The sequence below is a fragment of the Vulpes lagopus genome, chromosome 11 (genome assembly GCF_018345385.1).
Source record: "Vulpes lagopus strain Blue_001 chromosome 11, ASM1834538v1, whole genome shotgun sequence".
Lineage (NCBI taxonomy): Eukaryota > Metazoa > Chordata > Mammalia > Carnivora > Canidae > Vulpes > Vulpes lagopus.
In genome coordinates this window covers 16,428,823-16,451,495 of record NC_054834.1, presented here as the reverse complement: position 1 = coordinate 16,451,495, position 22,673 = coordinate 16,428,823, and the positions used below count along the sequence as shown (strand labels likewise).

The following is a 22,673-nucleotide window of genomic DNA, read 5'->3' as shown; positions in this document are numbered from 1 at the left end:
GAACATTCTAAAAAAGGGCATTTATTCTAAGCTTAATTAATTAAAGTTTTATTTTATTTTAAGGTTTATAGATCATTAATTCGCTCATAGTACATTATGTAAAATGCACTAGCAAATTTATTTTTTCAAGAAGAACTTCACTACCAGAGTCACATTTGTCTGCAGGAATATTATAACACCTTGTGAGACTTGAATTATGAGCACCTATTATTTTAATTTGCATCCAATTAATTCTGTTTGTGTTCTAATTTCAGCTAAAAACTCTTCAATTTATCAATGTTCTGCAGCTCGTATCTTTAATAAATTAAATGTATCCATTGCCATGAAAGGGGTATTCAAGCAGCATAAAATAAGAACCATGTTATAAAAATTAATTGACTTTCACTTTGATAACTAAATCTTCTTTTAATTGCCTAGCTAGTCTTTCTCCCTTTTGTAATGTGGAAGCCAGTCTTTTGGCCACTTTTAAAGTTAATGAATTTGAAACACAATGTGTGATGTAGGGCTGAAAAATACAACCTGTTACCTAAAAGCCCCATGATAAGGAAGATGTGGGAGAAAAAAAGCAGCACTGAAGCTCAAACTGAAAATCAGAAAAGCAGAGCATAAAAGATGCTGTGATGCTGTAAGTAGAACATCTCTCGCAAAGAAATTGAGCCAAGAGTAGAACAATTGCTTTTATATCCTTTTTCAAGAATGTGAAATGTAGTCTTTCTGCCAGAACCAAATAACAACAAAAGGCTCATTAGCTGCAATGCTGATGGCTGGTGGTTTCATCACTTTTAATTTAGAATGTTCATGTTTCATTTTCCATGCAATCCAAGAACTTATCTTTGGCAAGCAAAGTCTAATCAGTCTAAATTAAGGGAAAGTAACCTGCTCCTAAACAATTTGGCATAACCCAAAATTTGTTTAAAACTATTTTGTTCAGTGCACTTTAGCTTTTTAAAAAAAATTCAGTGAAGTTCCTTTGTGTTTAGAACACAAAGTTTTGAAATAATGTGATAGAGTTACTCATCTGACATTTTTGGCTTGCAAAGAGAATACAAGATGGTTAAAAGTGGAGTTTTATACAAGAACTTATAAAGCCATAAATTATTTAAATATGATATATATATCTGTGTGTCATATGTGTCACATGTACGTCATACCCTTATTTTTTAAAAGCCATCTGATCACAATGATGCACCATGTGTATCCATTGATGCTGCCCATTTTATTACTGAATTCTTTATTCTTCCATTTGAAAATAAAGTATAAAACCACTGCTCCCAATTTTGAGATACTTATAATAGGATTCATAATAAAAGTAATACTGAAAAATTTCATATGGCTTTTAAGAGCATAAAAGAACCTTTTGTTGGCAAAAAGCTCCATAAAGACAGTGTATTTGGAATAATGTACATAAATAGCATGTACTTACCAATTCTCTCGGACCATATGGCTCACAGAAGGTGACAGCATTGCCATGCATAATTGCACCACACTGTTCTCCGGTCTCACAGTTCTTACATTCAACCCTGTGGGATCAGAGAACACACCCCCAGTCTGAAAATTATGTAGCACAAAGTGGTCTATTGCTCAGGTAAGGAAAGATGTAAATCACTGTTTTTCGGTTTAAATCAACATTTTTAGGAAGGTTATGGTTTTTTGTATTGTGACATGTTTATGAAACACGAAACCAGAAAGACTTGAACTTCAATCCCAATTCTTTCAGTCACTCGCCATGCTGGGTAAGTTATTTAATAGCCCAAAGTTTTGGTTTTCTCGCCTATAAAATGAGGGTAATAATATTGACCTAAATCTCTCATAGTTGTCATGAAGATTAAATGAGAGAGTGCATGAAACACAAGAGTACAGAACCAATCTCCTAGTAGGCACTTAATGGCAGATGGTATTATTACTAGTAATTACATATAATACATACATACCATATCCAATATAAGGATGTTTGCAAATATTAATGATAAGCAAAGTAATACACACTTAATAAACACTTGTAACTCTGAAAACAAAAGATGCTTTACAAATTTTAATTTTCTCTTGAGTTGTTTAAGTATAAATGTTTAAAATTACAGTCCTCAAATAAATCTGAATGTCTATAAAATATACCATGCTAAAAATAATGGAATCAGCTTATATTTAGTGTACATATTAATATGAAATATATACAAATTCTAAATCAAGCAAATTTTGGATACTGAATTGATACATTAACCTTGAAAATAATTTAATTAGCTGCTTTTTTTATTACTGCAAAATGAAGTGGTCAATACAATCTTAGGACAGAATGTCAAAAATAAATTTATTCATGCTTTTAGTAGAAACTGAAGGTATAGAAATTCTGGATTTGACTCTGCATATTTACAGCAACACAATGCTCTGCATCATGACATCTCAACCTACAATCGTTACATACCTAACACATAGAAAGGATAATCTATGTTTCCTCCATCTGAACCGCAAACCACATGAGAGCTATATTTCATGCAGAAAGGACGTTTTCAGACTTTCACATTTTAGGTGCCAAACATTGAGGAAAGGGCAGTAAGCCCTTTGTTTTCGTGATCACTGTATTTTACCCTTTCAACTGTTTGCTAATTTCAGAGAAAGAGGGAGTCAGAATTCCCATTCAGGGAGGAAGAAGACGAAAGTGGGAAAAGATACCAGATATCAAAACAAAGCCAAGAAGCAGAAGCACAGTAAATAAGTAAAAACTGGTAAATAAAGATTAAGTATTTCCTACATGTGAATTGCATGGATTAAGTGATTGGTATTATTCTTTTGAGCTGTGTTCCCATATAACCCAATCAGTAATGTCAAGAACCTTTGATTTTTTTTTTAAAGAATAAACAGAGAATAATTTCTGATACGGAATTTAAAATGCTAGTATCTAATAGCATCACAAATCTTAATTAAGAAATTGAAATCTTCTCTTGATTACCATGAAGCAAATTTCTAAAAAAAAACCTTTGACATTAGAAGAGACATAATAGTAGCTTCATAAAGGTGACAAACAGCTCTCTTCACTGTTTTATGCCTGGCATGTTGTATTCCACAAACATCTGTTGAATGAATGAAGGGATATAAGACAGCCTCATAAACAGTACTATTATTAAGGCTTGAGGTCTTAGAATAGTACCTACACATAGCTAACATGATGTGTTAGTGTGTTAGCTATTATTATTATCTTTATTATTACAGATTTTCACCATTTTCATCCAGAACTGGTATCCCAGTTGTTTTTTTTTTCCCCAGAAAGAACCTATTACACGAACTTATTACTGTTTCTCTATCTTTAAATTGTATATTAATTTTTTTCAGGGGATGTGATTGTTATAAAAGCTCAGAGAAGTAGCACAAAATTATAGTGGGGTTTTTACTTAGTGACGAGGATTATTTAGCCTCCAAGTCATTGTGAAATGACTTCAGAGAAACATCAACTTTGACAGAGAAAAATTTTAAACATGTTCAACCTTCACGATGGCTATCTGCCATTTTCATCCAGTGACTGTAAACTAAAATCTTCATTATTGGTGAAAAGCTGGAAGATTTTCCTTCAAGATAAAAAACAAGACAAGAGTGCCCACTCTTGCCACTTTTATTCAACATAATACTAAGAAGCCTACTCATAGTAATCAGACAAAGGAAAAAGAAGACATCTGAATTGGTAAGGAGGAAGTAAAACTGTCATTCTTTGCAGATAACATGACACTATACATAGAAAACCCCAAAGACTCTACCAAAAACTATCAGAACCAACAAATTAACTCCGTAAAATTGTAGCATACAAAATTAATATACATAAGTCCAATGCATTTCTAAAAACTAATATGAAACTAGCAGGGAGAGAATTAAGAAAATAATTCCATTTACAATTGCATCAAAAAGAACAAAACACTTAGGAATAAGTTTCACCAAAGAGGTGAAAGACCTGTACTCTGAAGACAATAAAACATTTATGAAAAAAACTGAAGATGACACAAATAAATGGGAAGATATACTGTGCTCATGAATCAGAAAAATAAATATTGTTAAAATGTATGTACTCATCAAAGCAATCTATAGATTCAATGCAATCCCTACCAAAATACCAACAGTATTTCTTACACAACTAGAACAAATGATCCTAAAATTGATATGGAATCACAAAAAGACTCGAAATAGCCAAAGCAATGTTGAGGAAGAAGTACAAAGCTGGAGGTATCACAATTCCAAATTTCAAGAAACACAACAAAATTATACTAATTGAAACAATATGATAATAGAACAGAAATAGATATATATATCCACAGAACACAATAGAAAGCCCAGAAATATATCCTTACTTATGGTCAATTAATCTGTGACAATGGAGGCAAGATTACATAATATGGAAAAGAGTCTTTTCAAAACAGGGAAGCTACATGCAAAAGAATGAAACAGGGACACTTTCTTATATCATATACAAAAATAAACTTAAACCTGATTAAAGACCTAAATGTGAGATCTGAAATCATGAAACTCCTAAAAGAAAATATAGGCAGTAAACTCTTGGACATGGGTCTTAGCAATATTTTTTGGATCAGTCTCTTTAGGCAAGGGCAACTAAAGCAAAAATAAACTACTGGCACTACCATTAAACTTAAAAGCTTTTTCAGAGCAAAGGAAACCATCAACAAAACAAAAAGACAACCTCCCTAATGGAAGAACATATTCGCAAATGATATCTGATAAGGGATCCCCAAAATATATAAAGAATTCATACAACTCAACACCAAAAATCTAAATAATCCAATTAAAAATGGGCAAAAGATATGAATAGACATTTTTCCAAAGAAGACATATAGAGGGCCAACAGATGTATGAAAAGATGCTCAATATTGCTAATCATCAGAGAGATGCAAAGCAAAACCACAAAGAGCTATCATCTTCACATATGACAGAATAGCTAATCAAAAAGACAAGAAATAACAATTGTTTGTGAGGATGTGGAAAAAGAACCACTGTGCTCTGTTGGTGGGGATGTAAATTGGTTCAATCTTTATGGAAAACAGTATAGATGTTCCTCAAAAAATTAAAAAAAGAAATACCACATGAACCAGTAAGTCTACTTCTGGATATATGCCCAAAGAAAGCAAAAATATTAACTCAAAAAGATAAATATACCACTATGTTTATTGCAGCATTATTTATGATAGCAAAGATGAGGAGGCATCATTCATCAATAAATCAATCAATCAATAAATAAATGGATAAGGAGGATGTTACACACACACATACACACACACACACACAGAGGAATATTATGGAGCCATAAAAAAGAATGAAAGCTCACCATTTGTGACTACACAGATGGACCATAGGGTATTATGGTAAGGGAAATAAGTCAGACAGAAAATGATAAATGCCATATAATTTCACTTACATGTGGATTCTTAAAAAAATAGAAACAAACAAAAAGAGATAAATAAATAGAGAACTGGCAGCTGCCATGGGGTGGGGAGGAATGATATAAGCAAAGGGAATTGAAAGGTACAAACCGCTAGTTTATAAAATAAATAAGTCACAGGGATATAAGATACAGCATAGGAAATACAGTCCTTACTACTGCAATAACTTTGTGTGATGACAGATAGTAACTATACTTATCATAGTGATACATTTTGTAATGTCTATAAATGTCGAGTAACTATGTTGTATACCTGAAACTAATATATTATATGTCCACTCTACTTCAATTTTAAAAATACAAGGCAAACAACCAGATTAAATAATTAATAATAAATGCATCATTGTTGATATGAAGTCTGAGGCTTGATGTTGGATTCCCATAGCAATCACCATTCTATCTATAAGTATTGATTAGCAGTCTCCAAATCAACTGTGTATCAGAAAAACAATACATTCTCCTTCCCACAGCTTTTAAAATTTATTTTATTTTTAAAAAGATTTTATTTATTTGACAGAAAGAGAGCACAAATAGGCAGAGTGACAGGCAGAGGGAGAGGAAGAGGGATAAACAGGCTCAATGTGAGGGTCAATCCCAGGACCCTAGGATCATGACCTGGTAACAGGAGTTAAAAAGCCAGAAAGTTCAAGAAAAAAAAGCAAATAGGTAAGAGCCCTTCTCCCCATTTGGCTCAACAACCCTTTCAGACCTTGTTTTTCTTTGTTGTGCTATAGATCCAGAAACAAAATAAAATTCATAAAAGCATTGGTACCCTGTTGAATGTAAAGATTTAGAATGACCATGTATTTAGAATTACTCACTGGGTTGCTGCTATTTGGAAGAACAATGGCTTCAATAACGATTGATGGAGCAAATCCATCAACTTTCAACCAACGTCTTTTAAATGTCCTTTGCTTGAATGTCTCACAGTCTGAGAAATTATTAGAATTTATCCTGAATGCCCATCGCTCTGGGTGGTCGAATGCAACATACATAAAGCTGCCAATGTGTTATTTATTCATTCATCATTCATTAATTCATTCTTGTAAATAACAAACTTGTGTTAAGGACCTACAGGCACTGAGGTCAAAGACCAATAAAACAGTGACATTTTCTTCAGGAGTGTACACTACAGAAGATGCAGAGAAATAAGTACTCAATTGCAACATAGGGTGCCAATGCCATGAGAGCTATTCACTGCCTTCTTTTATGAGTCAGATATTCTAAAGCCCATTTAAATCTCTCAGACTTCTCTATAAGATAGTTGTCAGCATCCTCATTTTACTAACCAGAAAACTGAGCTTCAGAGAAGTTTAACATTTATTTGCTCAAGTCACACAGTTGCGAGGGTGACAGGGCTGCAGTCTGGCCCTGGGCTTGCTAATTTCAAAACCCATCACATTTTCCATAGATGCTTACTCTTTGTAACAGGAGTCTGCACTGGTTATTATGGTACCTAATTCAGACTGAGGATGAAGGCAAAGTTCCCAAAGGAGGTGGTCCCAGAACTGGTCCTGAAGGAGGACTGGGAGTTACTCAAGCAAGGAAGAAAAGTAAGGGTGTAATAGGGCACAAAGGACACAGATTATGACACATGAGAAGAGCTGCCATTTCAGTGAGTGAGTGTGACTAGAACCATACTGGTACCTAGAGAAGGATGGTGTAGGATGGGCTCGAAAGTGGGAACCAGTTCATGGAAGGCCTCATGCACCATTTACAAAGTGATAGGTGCTATGCTACTAGCTCTACAAACAATGCCTCAATAAATTCATATAAACCTTCCTCCCTCCATTTTTAGCCCCCATTTAGAGATGTTTAAACTGAGATTTAGAAATATTATTTTTATTTTATTTTATTTTATTTTATTTTTTATTTTTTTTAATTAATTTTTATTGGTGTTCAATTTACCAACATACAGAAAAACACCCAGTGCTCATCCCATCAAGTGTCCACCTCAGTGCCCGTCACCCATTCCCCTCCAACACCCGCCCTCCTCCCGTTCCACCACCCCTAGTTCGTTTCCCCGAGTTAGGAGTCTTTATGTTCTGTCTCCCTTCCTGATATTTCCCAACATTTCTTTTCCCTTCCTTTATATTCCCTTTCACTATTATTCATATTCCCCAAATGAATGAGAACATACACTGTTTGTCCTTCTCCGATTGACTTATTTCACTCAGCATAATACCCTCCAGGTCCATCCACGTTGAAGCAAATGGTGGGTATTTGTCGTTTCTAATTGCTGAGTAATATTCCATTGTATACATAAACCACATCTTCTTTATCCATTCATCTTTCGATGGACACCGAGGCTCCTTCCACAGTTTGGCTATTGTGGCCATTGCTGATAGAAACATCGGGGTGCAGGTGTCCCGACGTTTCATTGCATCTGAATCTTTGGGGTAAATCCCCAACAGTGCAATTGCTGGGTCGTAGGGCAGGTCTATTTTTAACTCTTTGAGGAAATATTAAATAACTGTCCAAGGTTATACACTTTAGAAATGATAGAACTGGGATTCAAACTCTCTATTCTATTTCCAAAGTCATGATACAAATCCAACTCTTAGTAAAATTACTCTAGCAAATGATGGACTGGAGGTAGAAAAATCAGGACTACTGATGTAACACAAGTAAGACATGATAGTGCCCCCAAATGGGGTAGAGATGGGGAAGAGTGGGCATATTCTAGAATATTCCTATTCTATAGAAATGTAATGTAAGCCATATATGTAATTTTCAACTTTCTAACGGCAACATTTAAAAGTAAAAAGGGAGGTACCTGGGTGGCACACTTGGTTAAGCATCTGGATTGTGAGATCAAGCCCTGCACCTAGCCCCCTGCTCAGCTTTCCCTTTCCCTTTGCCCCTTCTCCCTGCTCACACAAGTGTGCTCTCTTTCTCTCTCAAATAAATAAAATCTTTAAACAAATAAAAGTTAAAAAAACCAAGTAAGTTAGTTTTAATTATGTTTTATATAATCCATTAGATGCATTATATTTTAACATATAATTAATTAATGGAAAATTATTAGTGACATAGCTTACATTCTTTTTTCATACCAAGTCTTCAAATTGTAGGGTGTAGTTTATACTTATAGTACATCATCTCAATTCAGTCTAGTCACATTTTAAGTGCTCAACAGCTGTATGTGACTAGTGGCTGCCATATTAGACAGCATATCCCTAGAGAATTACAGACTGCTCTCTGGCTCTGCCCATAACTGGAGGTGACCAGCTGACAATGCTTATATGTACCTGAATGTCAGAGAAAGAAGATCATCTCTGGCATGATAGTTTAAGATATGGTTGAAATCATAGGAGTGTATGGGAATCAGGAGAGAGGGAAGTGAGAAGGGAGAAGAGGTCCAAGAATGGATCCTGAGGGAGCAATCAATCATATTGCCTTTAGTCTGGTTTCTGGAGAGCTCTAACCATCATCATGACCTTTCAATGTGCAGCAATCTGGAGGTAGAAAAATCTCTCTCCTATCTCCTTTTCTCCATGATTATAGGCAGTTGGTTCACTTCTGTTCCTAAAAATCTGTGTTGCTCATTAAGGTGACTCTCCTAATAGTGACTCTATAATATGACCTTCCTTGCATTTTTCTTCTATAAAGTTGAGCATTGTAATACTGTGCATATAAAAAAAGAAAGGGAAAGACAAATTATAATTTCATCACAAAACAATGATTATCAGAAAGGAAAAGGCAGAAAGGAAAAGCAAATCATAATTTCATCATGAAACAATGATCCTGATGGAGACGAGACAGTACAAAGACAACCAGTGCTCATTGGCTTCCCAGAAGAAAAAATGATCTATGTCAGATTCTGAGAAGGTGAGTTTTGAAAATCTACAGATGTAAACAAATATCCAAATGCCAAGAAAAGTAATTGCTCAATCACTACAGGATATAAAACAATACCTAATTGCTCTTAAAGTCCTATCTTCCTCTCTTCCCCAGAATGCCTCTGCATCTAACAACTTGATTTGGATGAGTAGAACTAGGTGCTTAACCCCAATGGATGCACTCTCTGAAGAATATTAATTGTCTACAATCTTATTCTTCCTTTATGAAGAATAATTCTTAATAACTCAGTAAGGTTTCAATTTGCAGGATGATAAGCAGTGCAATTTTTTTTCAGGCTTTCAGAGGAAAAAAAGGCAGTTATAAAATAGGTCATGGGATGAAAAGTAAGCATAGGAAATATAGTCAATATTATTGTTATAATGTTGTATGGTGACAGGTGGTAACTACACTTATCGCAGTGTATAGAATTGTCGAGTCCCTGTGTTGTACACCTGAAACTAATATAATATTGTAAGTCAATTATACTTCAATACATTTTTTAAAAAGGTGCTGTTTGTTCCTAACATTTAAACTGTGGCCTAATGATTGAATTTTCTCAGGAAAATGATGGGCTTTGTCAAGTTAGGTAGCATATTCTTCAGAGACTGGTTGGAAGAAGAAAGTTTTAACTAATCCAGTTAAACAGATTTTTGTTTTTCAATTTAAAAAGGAAAGTTACCTTCCAGGCTAAGGATTAGAAATGAATTACTTCTATGCCTAATAGTTAAAGTAATACTGAAGATTTCTCTAATCTAAGGAAACTCCCTCCTTCTTTTCCTTTTTTTTCTTTTTAAATATTTATTTATTTATGATAGACAGAGAGAGAGAGAGGCAGAGACACAGGAGGAGGGAGAAGCAAGCTACATGCCAGGAGCCCGACATGGGACTCGATCCCGGGACCCCAAGATTGCACCCTGGGCCAAAGGCAGGCACTAAACCGCTAAGCCACCCAGGGATCCCCCCTTCTTTTCCTTTTTCCCCACTATGAAAAACAACATAAGAATCTTGACAAATACCATGGCACATCATATGAACTGCATACCTCTAAATATATTCCATTATGAACAGTATGATTAAAAGACATTTTAAGGAAAAGGCTTGCTATCCCCAAAGATCATGCAAAGCCTGAATCTATTAAGCCCTCTCTGAACTCATTTATCACATGCTTAGGTTCCACATGAAGCTTATCTATTACTAGAGTTACAGATCATTGCACGTTCAAGTTAGAGTGCATCTGAAATATCACTGAGTCTCGTCACCCCTCATTTTACAAATGATAGAACAGAACTAGAATTCAGATTCCCTGACTCCTTGTCCAACACTCTTCCCATGCCACTTGAACATAGTCAGTAAAATAAGAGGAAAGAACTCCAATTCTATAAAAACAATTTGCATTTTAAAAAATGTTTGTCATTCTTTTTGGTTTAGAGTCTATTTTTAAAAGCTACTATGACTTCTCTTAAAAGTTCTTTTTTTTTAATTTGATAAAAGGATTTTGTTTTGTTAATGAAAATGTACAAAAATATGAAAAATGTCATGGACTTCATAGGACATTTTAAGAATGAACTCGACTCCAAGGAATACATACATATGGTCAACAAGCACATGAGAAAATGCCCCGCATCACTGGTCATCAGGGAAATACAAATCAAAACCACAGTGAGATACCACCTCACACCAGTGAGAATGGTGAAAATTAACAAGACAGGAAATAACAAATGTTGGAGAGGATGTGGAGAAAGGGGAACCCTCTTGCACTGTTGGTGGGAATGTGAACTGGTGCAGCCACTCTGGAAAACTGTGTGGAGGTTCCTCAAAGAGTTAAAGAGAGAGCTACCCTATGACCCAGGAATTGCACTGCTGGGTATTTACCTCAAAGATACAGATGCAGTGAAATGTTGGGACACCTGCACCCCAATGTTTATAGCAGCAATGTCCACAAGAGCCAAACTGTGGAAGGAGCCTTGGTGTCCAGCGACAGATGAATGGATAAGGAAGATGTCATCTATATATATATACAATATTCCTCAGCCATTAGAAATGACAAATACCCACCATTTACTTTTACATGGATGGAGCTGGAGGGTATTATGCTGAGGCAACCAGAGAAGGACAATCAGTATATAGTTTCACTTATACAGGGAATACAAAAAATAGTGAAAGGGATTATAGGAGAAAAGAGAGAGAATGAGTGGGAAAAATCAGAGAGGGTGACAACACATGAGAGACTCTTAACTCTGGGAAACAAACTAAAGGTAGTGGAAGGGGAGGTGGGTGGGGGGATGGGGTGACTGGGTGATGGGCACTGAAGGGGGCACCTGACAGGATAAGCACTAGGTGTTATACTATATGTTGGCAAATTGAATGCCAATAAAAACAATACACATATATAAAAAAAGAAAATATTAAAATAAAAAAATGAATAAAGAAAACCTTTAAAAAAAAGAATGAATTCTACTAAAGTACATCATCAAATTCAATATTCTTTTGCTTATGTACAACCTTAGATAGAATTCATCACTATTTTATACATAGAAACTATCTCTTGTTTTTTCACTAAAAAACATAAAAGAATCAGTAAACTAAAGTCAGGTAGGTACTTGTTGACCACTGTATGTAGGGTCAAACCACAAACAAAAGAAAAAGGGAAAAGAATTAAAAAGGGAAAAGAAAAAAAATGCTTTGAACGAAGGTTTTGTTCTTCACCATATCAAGCTCCTTGGCAATTTGACACTTGTTATTTGATGTCAGTTCTCTACCTTTGTTTTTTATTATTTAGGTGGCTGTGTTTGGGATAAAGAATTCTATGTGATGTGCATTTATACTGTAGAAAGTATATTTCAGAAGGTGTAATTATGCTTTCAATCCCGATTGAAAAATTATTAGGCTGGAAAACATGCCAACCACCCATTTGGTAGGCACAGGGGAAGCTGAAGTGAAACGTCCCTGGAGTATGTGGTCCCCATGTAATGCAGTGACACACATTGGGCTTTCAGGATACAGAAAAGAGGAGGAGGATTAATGAGAAAATTGGCTCCTTCACACAACAGGAGATTTATGAATGGTTGGTGGTGATATCATCCTCATAACGATAAATAAATAATTGAAATATTATTTTCTCAAGAGCAATCTAATTACATGGCTCATTCTTCTTTTTAGATCAGAGTGAAATCACTCTGCCTTTAGTCAGGCATTCTGCTGAGACAAGTTAATCACCTGGAAACTACTGACAATCAGTTATCATCAAATTCTCATTTGAGATACATGCCGTTTGTCCCCAAGATTGAGGACATCGGACTATCTCTCCAGAATTTATTGCCTCTGAAAAAGTCAGTGTCTGGGACTCAGCTGCAAAGCAGCAATCTAGCATTCTACGATTTGGAATTGTGTATTTACCAGCATTTCTGAATGGAGATATTAAAATAATTTTAATATTCGTATCGACTAGAAAAAGAATTTTAAATTAGAAAAAGAAAAAGAAAAGAAAAATCTCTTGACCCCAAGGATAACATGGCTCTTCTCTCAGGAACTGCTCATACTGCATATCTGACAAAATCTGATGTGTGAGTTTGTAAGGCAAGGCCAAATATGAGACTCATGAATCCACCAAAGCAAATAGAACCCTGAGGGGCATTTGGTAGCTGGGCAGTCAGTTGACTGCTTCTGGAGACACCGGAGCTCCTTGTGCTTTCCATTCAAACTCAACAGCCAGAACATTCAACCTTTGACTGTATTTTATAATAGACAATGTTTCATAATGAAGAGGGCATAACTATTTTCTCGTGAAAGATTAAGAAAAACTCTATTCTCTTTGTAAACGTGGAATAGTTTTAGAAAAACAGTAAGGAAAGTTCACTCTATAAGACTAAGAATAATATCACCTTCAACGATGTCATACTTTTTTTTCTAAAAAGCTAACACATGGCCTAAATGTGAAAATGACAAACCCCATTATGGCTCATCCTCATTACTTCTCACTGAGGTAGGTAAGAGAACTCTTTTTATTTCACTAGGGAGTTTTAAATTTTGATCTCTCCTTTGTTAACAGGTACAATGACAAATATTATTTGGGTTGAAAATAAGCCTTCTAATACCCTACTACTGCATGCAATATTCTGACCTCCTACTATGGTGAATTCTACTACATGCTGCTTGAAGAAGTATTTTCTTCCTTGTTTCAAATGTACTTGACATTTAATTCCATTGAATGAGCTCTTACTTCTGTCATCTAAAACAGAGATTAAAGAAGGAAATAATAAGCCTCAAGATTCACACCTTACTTTATTGGTAGGACACCTCCTGGTTAACCTTTCTATTGTAGATGAAGCTTTTCCCCAGAGCAATGACATCATGGTAAGAAAAGAAGAGAAAGGAGGGGGAAAGAAGCAGGAGAGGAAGGCGAGAGGAGAGTTTTGTCATAAGAGAAAAAAGTTATTAACAAAAGAGAAGAAAGAGTGAAAAAGAGTGGGAAGAGGTGAAGAAGTCAAGAGGGAGGAAATGAGAAAAAAAGTAGAGAAAGATGCACCTAAGATCAGAATATCGGACCTATTACATAACTCACAAATACATGGTTTTATTAGAGGTTCTGGCAAAGGCATGTCATCAGAAAAAAGATTTATTTAGCCTGACTATTCTTATCTATTCCATGATCTCTCTTGGTCTTGAAAATAAAATGTAAGGTTTATGCTCTGTGTTACACTGGGTAAGTCTATGAAGTCATCTGTCTTCTAAATGATCACCATTACGAGCCCCACCCCCAGAAATCCTCCAGCAGTACCACACGGTGCTGGGGGTCCCTGGTTGGTCCTCCCCTACTCCCAGAGCTGTCTTCCAGGCTTACTGCCCATGGGCCTGCCGGACAGTGAGCAAAGTAGATGGACTTTTATCCAGTTTCCTTCCCAGTGACACTGTTCATCAGTCTAATTTTTTTCTGATTCTTGGAAATCACTTACATTGCTGTTCTCACACTTGGCTACTAAATGGAGTCCTCTCTGTTTTTGTTTTTTCTTGGGGGAGGATGGTGGCTCCAACATACCAATGAACTATGAAGCAATTTTACTGCTTGCTTGACTTCTTTTCTCTTATGGACTAAGCTTTTAATCACTGAAAATCCCTAGCTAGAATAACTTACCTCCCTCATCCTAAAACCTCAAGCTCTTTATAGTCTTTGTTCAGATAATTCTTTTTTCTCAAAGAAAATAAACTGTGATTAGCCAAATCACCCATGTTTTTGCTCTATTTCAGAATAATTGCTCCAATAAATTAGTATTTTCAAGAGAATACCAGATGCAGCAGAGTCTGTGATCTCCATTTCGCTAGTTCTGTACTATGATCTTTTACAGATAAAAATGGAACTGTTCTAGGCTCTTCTTGATTTAAGCAATCTTACACAATGCCACCCATGGCTTTAGCTTCCTTAGCTATAAACTGAGGGGCTTTCTGTATAATAAACCAATTGACAGAGGTCTTCATGTACCAGAGGATCCAAGACAACTTCATTTGCATCTTTCTTCCTGATGTCTCATATCCCTGTTAGCATCACAACTTACTCATCTAAGATGCTTCTTCTGAGGACTGACTCCTGTTCTTCCCTGGTCTCTGCTGAAAAGGACAGCTCTGCTATTATTATTGTGCTGGAGGGGAAACATCTGTTGTCGTTGAGTTGCCATTTATCATCATGTTTTCTAACAGTCCCACGTTTCCTACTAGAACATCAGAGCCTAGTGATATTACAGCTCCAAATGCCTTCTGTGATCTTCAGAAAACAAGCATTAAAGGGATAATCTGTTAAGCAAAACAAGGATTCTTGCTTGACTTTGTAATTGCTTGGAGGATAAAGACACTTAAGAAAACTTAAGTCATTTTTCACAAATCATTCACTTTCTAGTTCCTTTAACTCTCTTTCTGAACTCTTCATAACTGTGAGTAGTGAAACAATAATGTCTCCTTTTTCTTATTTTCTCATTGTTTTTATTATTGCTGAATTTTTTAATTGAGGTAAATTTGCAGTGAAATATACAGAAATATACAAGCTTTGACAAGTGCACACATCTATGTGACCCACACCCCTCAAGATATATATATAAAACATTTGTCACTCTCAGAAATCTCCTCCTGCCTTTCCCAGTCAATCCCCTATCCTGGAAAATGATCACTGATCTAATTTCTAGCACTTTACATAATTTTTACCTATCCTAGATTTCATTAAAGTAGAACCATATAGTAAGAACTATTTTGGGTCTAGCTTCTTTCATTCAACATAATGTTTTTGAGATTAAACCATGCTGTTTCAACTAACAAAAATCCACTCCTTTTTATTGCTAAGTAGTATTCCATTGTATGGATATATCACTGTTTATCCATTCACATGCTGATGGGTACCTGGGATGCCCCCAGTTTGGTGACTGGCTATGTTTCCCTTTAATAAAACAAAAACAAAATTGTGCTCCATTCATATGAAATACTGGCAGTGTTTAGGTCATACTAAAATAGTTTAATTTATAAAAAGGAACTATGAAAGCATAGTTGACGTACAAGTAGTAAATGCTTAAGTGAAATGTTAATGAGATAAAACATATTTGTAGGTCCTCAACTTCTTCTAACTTTAGTTATATGAGCATTTTCTTCTCATCTCCCTTTTTTTGGAGTTTGGAATATTGTCTCTATATGAATATACACTCCTGGTCACTTCTGCCATGGTAATGCAATCGTATTGAACACACTTGATAGGATAATGGAGAGTTGTCAGTAGTGCTGAGAAGTTGGTACTGCTCTCATTCCCTTGCATTCAGTGGCACATTCGAATTGATGAAGTTACCACTGTGGTGTAGAGGGAGACTTTTGTGTGTTCCATTATCAGGGCAAAGTTGAAGAGGAGAACCTCACTCTCAACAAGCTTGAGCCTTCACTATATTCCTATGAGGGGACTCTTCTCTTCATTTGTAACTTTACTTGTCATCTCTCATTCAAACAAGGCAATCAGAAGTGTCTGGGGCGGGGGGTGGGGTGGAAAACAGGGCCGATTCACTAGCAGAGCCCCAGAGCTATTTGGGGAACAAAGAGCAGAAGGACTCTATGCTCTGCATTTCAGAGCAGTAGAAGAACCCTAGCTGCGTGATAGTAAACCAGAACACAGCGTTGCAAAGATGCTCATGGCCCAGGTCCAGGAGCCACAGAACAGTTTCCTTGCCCTCAAGCCAGGATCAAAACAGATCCATGCCCTCAAGGGATGGTTAGGACAAGGACAAAGGCTGTCTGTGTGGACCAGTCACCAAAGACTAGATGAGACAGGGAGACGCCATGGGTATCTGCAGCAACAGATGATTAAGAGACCAGAGGTACATCCTCATACCACCCCTGCCTTTGCACCAATGAATCCTCTGAAACTTCGTTACAACATCAGAAAAAATGGGAGAGGGTTAGCCAAGGGTGACTGAAATGAAGTTTTCACCACTGGTAGAAAGGGGACAATAAAAAGAAATTTAAAATGAAAATGAAATTAAATTAAAAATGAAAATGAAATTAAATTAAAAATGACAATGAAAAATGAAATGAAAAAAATAAAGAAAGCTTGATTTCTCTGATACCCAAGTTTGTGGAGAGAATTTATAACTGCCACACTTGTGTAAGCATAAACAATTTCTGAAAGGATTGGCAGAAATGTTAACAGTTGTTGCCCCTGGAGGAAGGGAATACAGGTGTAGTGTGGGAGGAAGGCTTGTTTTTATTCTTTAGTTTTTAATATTATTGGACTTTTTGCCAAGTACATTTACTGATTTTTCAATGAAATCTAATATTTAAACTAAATAGACTGGACATTCAATATTGAATTGACAGGAAAAAAAGTTTCTTGGTTCTATTCCAACTGCAGCCAAACACTTGGAATGGAAACTGGGCCGTTATGTTCACTCATAATAATAGTCATATTGTTTTCTGTTCCTTGTTTTTTATGTACAGTAATTTGGTCATGAGATAACAAACTTGGAAATCAAAAATTACATGTAATGGAATGAAAAAAATTGATTTTATTAGATGAAGTTAATGGAAGCAAATAAGTTAGAGTGATTAATTTTTAAACTGCTGTACCACTCCCTCACTACATGGACATGACTTTAGTTTCTGAATTTCTCCTTCAGCTTGTCCTTAAAAATTACAAATTAAATAATGCATATGATGACTTTCAAATCCCATGGCAGAAACAGGCTTATAAAAGCAGGATATTTTTCTCTTGTGGCAAATTATATGGTGGTGTATTTAGTGATGGGAATTTGGCCCAAAGCAGCACACCAGACACTCTGCTGTATGTGATGGTTTCTAAATCTGTGGGGCTGAAGAGAATCAAAGACAAGATCATAAAGAACAAAACTCATATGCCAATACGTGTTCCGAGAAAACGGATTTCAGGAGAGTGAAAACTACCTCTAGAGTTCCAGAAAAAAGCAGGGCTTCGTTACTTTACTGGAAATATTTCACTGGGATGTCTGATTCTGCTGGGTGCTGGTTTCTGACTTTAGGGAGCTTATGCCTATTTTTAAGGATTTTGAGACAGTGCATATCCTCTCTCTTCCCCTTCTCTATAGTTCTACTTTATTTTCACTAACATATGTTTCATATATTATATAATACAGATATATTTACTCTGATGTCTGTTTTTCATCCAAATGCCAAGAGGGAAGACTTGAGGACTCATTTAAATAAACTGGTTGAAGATTTTTTCAAGATTTATTTATTTATTTTTGGAGAAATAGAGAGAGAGACAGAAAGAGAGAGAGCATGAGCAGGGTTGGGGCATTAGAGGGAGAGGGAGAAGCAGTCTCCCTGTTGATCAGGGTGCATGACAGGGGGCTCAATCCCAGGACCCCAAAATCATGACCTGAGCCAAAGTCAGACGCTTAACTGACTGAGCACCCCCAGGCGCCCCTTGGTTGAAGATTTTTAAACTAATAATGATTTGGGGTCATACCTAGGCTTAGAGGAAGCAAAGAGAACAATGTGCAAATCAACACAGGAGGAAGAAAGGAAGGCACAAAGGGAAGGAGAGAGAGAAGAGGGAGAGAGAGAAGAAGGAAAACAGGGGAAGACTGCAGGGGAACTGCAGGGGAACCGCAGGGGAGGTGAGGAGGAGACAGAAAGAAGAGGATGGAAAGAGAGAAAAGTATGGAAAGAGAAAGAAGAAGGGAAGGGGGAGGGCATTATCTCGTGCTGAGCACCTACACCTTCACGCATGGTGCCAGACCTTTGCAGGCTCATCAGACTAAAACGGGGTTGTAAAAACAACATTCATCTCACTTTTACTGACAAGGAAATGGGCTCAGAGCGGTAAAGGAAGCTTCTTGCTTTTCTCCGGGAACTCAGCTGGCCTGTGGCGAGCTCAAGAGTCAATCAGAACCTCTGACACCTTTTTGCTCAACAAAGTCACCTGTGAAATGATGAGAGGTTCATAACTGGGGCTTTAAAAAAAAATCTTAAAGCTCTGTGAAGGAGATGGCAGGCAGTAAGAGTTAAAGTAAAATTACTCTGAAGTATATTTGATAGAAAACAGAAGTATGTGGCTTTTTAAAGTTAAGAAAAGTTGTTTTTTTTTTAAGTGGGAAAAAGTGTGGCTTAAGTGAAAGGGACACAAAATCCATAACTTTGGTCAAGAAAGCATATATCAGATCAGTCATGAAAATGGGTGAAGCAAAATCAATCATGTTTTATTGATTTCAAAAACAACAGAATTTGAACCACATAAAAGTCACATTTTGTATCTGTCAAGAAAACTCACTGAAGACCATGAATTAGCTCGACAGAAATGAACTTGCCTTGAAAGAAACAAATTATCTGCTAACATCTATATTAATGGAATATAAAAAACCCAAATGTCAGGAGGAGTACAGAACTTTTCCTGGGTACAAGCAGTGCTTAGAAAGTTTCTTTGGCCTTTTTTAAATAAAGATTTTCGATTTATTTTAAGAAATTTATACTTAGGATATGTTCACAGGGAAGTGAAATTTTATTGATAAATTATTTCTGAAATGGCATATAAATTTTGAGACTTTATGACTCTGACCAATCTGTTTTCCCTGTATACTATATAGATCGATGTTTCTAGAAAAGACAGGATTTTCCCCATCTAGTATTGAAGCACCAGCACTCTCTATATGTCATCTTCAACATTCAGATCAAAGGCCACTTTCTCCATGAAAATCCCACCAACGTGATCTTTCTTTTGTGGAACTATGGAACCCATGTTATTTGTACCCTCTATTACACAAGAATAATACAAGAATTTCTATCCTGGATTATAAGGCTTTTAAAATATGTTCTTAGTATATCCTCTACTAAACTATAAGCTACTGGAGAGAAGGAACTATATCCCTTTTTAATTCACTGTATAAATATAATGATTATTGCTTAACATTTGTTGAACAGTGAAAATAAAAACAGAAATGAGTATCATATGCTGATATTTCAGGATAGAATTCTAGTCTTTTTTTAATTTTTAAATTTGAGTATAGAAAACACATAATGTTACATTAATTTCAAGTATACAACATAGTGATTCAACGTCTGTGTACGTACTATTCTGCTCACCACACTATCATCTGTTACCATACAATGCTATTACAGCATCATTGACTATATTCCCTATGCTGAGTTTATTCCCATTCAATAACTGGAAGCTTGTATCTCCCACTCCCCTCCACCCATTTTGCCCATCCTGCCCTTCCCTCTGGCAACCATCAGTTTGTTCTCTGTATTTATAGGACTGATTCTGATTTTTATTTGTTTATGATTTGTTTATTCATTTGTTTTGTTTTTTAGATTCCACATATGTGTGAAATCTCATGGTATTTATTGTTCTCAAACTGACTTATTTCCTGTAGCATAATACCCTCTAGGTCTATCCAGGTAGTTGCAAATGGTCAGATCTCATCCTTTGTTATGGTTGTGCAATATTGCATCATACACACACACACACACACACACACACACACACACACACACACACCTTCCTTAACCATTCACCTATTGATAGACATTTAGGTTACTTGCATATGTTGTCTATTTGCAAAGAATGCTGCAATAGACAGAGCAGTGCATATATCATTTGAATCAGTATTTTTCATTTTCTTTCTAGTCTTCAGCATTGTTTTGATTTTGGTTACAACTTGAAAGTTTAAATTAGAGAGTCAAATTTATCTTGAGCTCTTGATTGTATATACAAAAACATTTAGTATCATACGAAATCCACATTCAGATATTCCCTGAAATTACACAGATTGATTATATCTCTAGGTTGACAGACCTATTTTTCCAGTCAGCAAAAATATGACAAATTGCCAACAAATTCATGCATCCTTTTATGTATTCAAAAAAATTTTAGTAAATGAGTTTGATTCATTGTTTCTTTGCCCTCAAATATCCCATGGAGTTGCACCTAAGCTGCCTTCAAAGGAGAGACTGCCGTATAAATAATGAGATGGCCCAATAACTTAGAAGTTAGTTGGAAGTAAGACTCAAATCATCTGTCATTTCAGATAAACCATTTCTCTTCTTTTGCTCAGCATAAATGCAATTATAAGACACATTAAAGCATAGTTTTTTCCTACATAAAGAACTTGTACAACTGAAAAAAAATCTAACCATACACATGGCTTTGAGCTGGCATCTAGATTCAGCTCTTAAAAAAGTCATGAAACAGACATTATGCAGTCTACATTAAGCCCAGTTTCCTAGTTGAACAACTCACAACTCTCACCAATATTTTAGTGCTAATGAGCAATTTAATGTTATGTAACTGCTCCAAGGGAGCAGTCAGCATTTTTTTTTTTTTGCATTAAACAAACACACCGAAATGAGGCATATTCCTGTAACTTACCATATATTTGGATTCAACTCTAGTTGGTGGTAGGAGTCAAAGTCATCTCGTAGGATAATGCTTTCGCTATGTACTTCAGCTAAAAGAAAAATAAAGTACTTAGAAAAAAAATAAACTAAACAGATTTAGTTACACAGAAGGGTCAACATGTTGCCTTTATGAGGATAACTATAAATTAAAACTGAATTTTAAATGAGTGGTTGATTATACTTGCTTTGCCCCTAAACTACTAAGGGACAGAGGTAAAGATGCTGCTGTTTAGACATACAGAAGTCTGGAAACCAGAATCCCCAAAGAGAAATCCTACAAAGTTGTCGCCAGGCAAGAGAGGCATGTAGGCCAAGGTCAATACAGACCTACAAAGAGAGGTCATGCAAGACTTGCCTCTCATAGCTCAATAGGCCCAGAAAAGATTCGGTGTTAACTCACTATTTATCTATCTATCTACTTACTTACTTATTTATTTAAGATTTTTATTTATTTATTTGACAGAGACAGAGCTCACCTAAGCAGGGGAGGACCAGGCAGAGGGAGAGGGAGAAGCAGGCTCCCACTGAGCAGAGAGCTCAACGCAGGGCTTGATCCCAGAACCCCAGGACCCCAGGATCAAGACCTGAGCCCGTGGCAGAGGCTTAACCAAGTGAGCCACCCAGGTGCCCCAGTGTAAACTCACTTTACAGCACAGAAGGAGATAGAACATTCTGGATGTTTACTATCGGCTAATATGGCTGGTATTTAACCTGTTCCCTCTTCTCTTTCCTACTATCTCCCTCTCGCCCTGGCCTGTTTTCTCTTATTTCCTAACCTCACTCATTTATTAATTTAATGTATTGCAAATCATTAACATTTTTCCCCCTCAAAGCTGCAATGGAGAAATGATCTACATGAGTGAGTAAAAATGAAATTATGTTGAAAGTCAAGAAGAAATCCAAGGAGCCATCATAGTTTAATATTCCTTATCATTACAGTTGAGATTGTATTACATAAGCTATTTTTAAACTTTAGAACAACTTTGGGCATTCCAAGAGCAAAGACTGTTTTCATAAACTGCAGAACACATAGTACTTCCACTGCATAGAAGGTGGACAAGTTAAAAAACTTCATGACCCATTCTTAAGTTGGTGTGAGAAATGATAATTATTTCTACTCAAGTTGTAAAAAATGAATTTTTTAGTGCTTAAAAACCCTCTCATCCAATTCCTGTGGTTTGCTTGGGGAAGTTTGTTTTGGCTAATGTAAATTCTCTGGGCCTATATAATTTTGTACACATGTAAACTAGTTTATATATGCTTTTTTGGAAAAATTAGAATAGTAGGACCTGATTAACAAAAAATAACCAACATTTTAAATTTTTTTCAAAGGTGATTTTATTTTTTTTGGCTCACTTGAAAATAATTCATCACCTCACTGGGTAACTAAAATCACCTCCAAATATCGGGAAGCATACTTCCATATTCTCTTTGGTGACATTGCCACCCACAGCCACCTTGGCTCTCTTTATGCCAGGTATGCCAGCAGGTAAGCACATAACGAAGT

The 22,673-nt window shown here is 36.0% G+C and overlaps 1 protein-coding gene across 1 annotated transcript in view; it reads right to left on the bottom strand.

Moving 5' to 3' along the window:
- RELN (reelin) overlaps positions 1-22,673 on the bottom strand; it is a 477,996-nt gene that overhangs the window by 239,443 nt on the left and 215,880 nt on the right. The window contains 2 exon segments of the mRNA XM_041722153.1: positions 1,424-1,520; positions 21,138-21,216. Of these exon segments, the coding sequence (XP_041578087.1) occupies positions 1,424-1,520; positions 21,138-21,216 (176 nt within the window).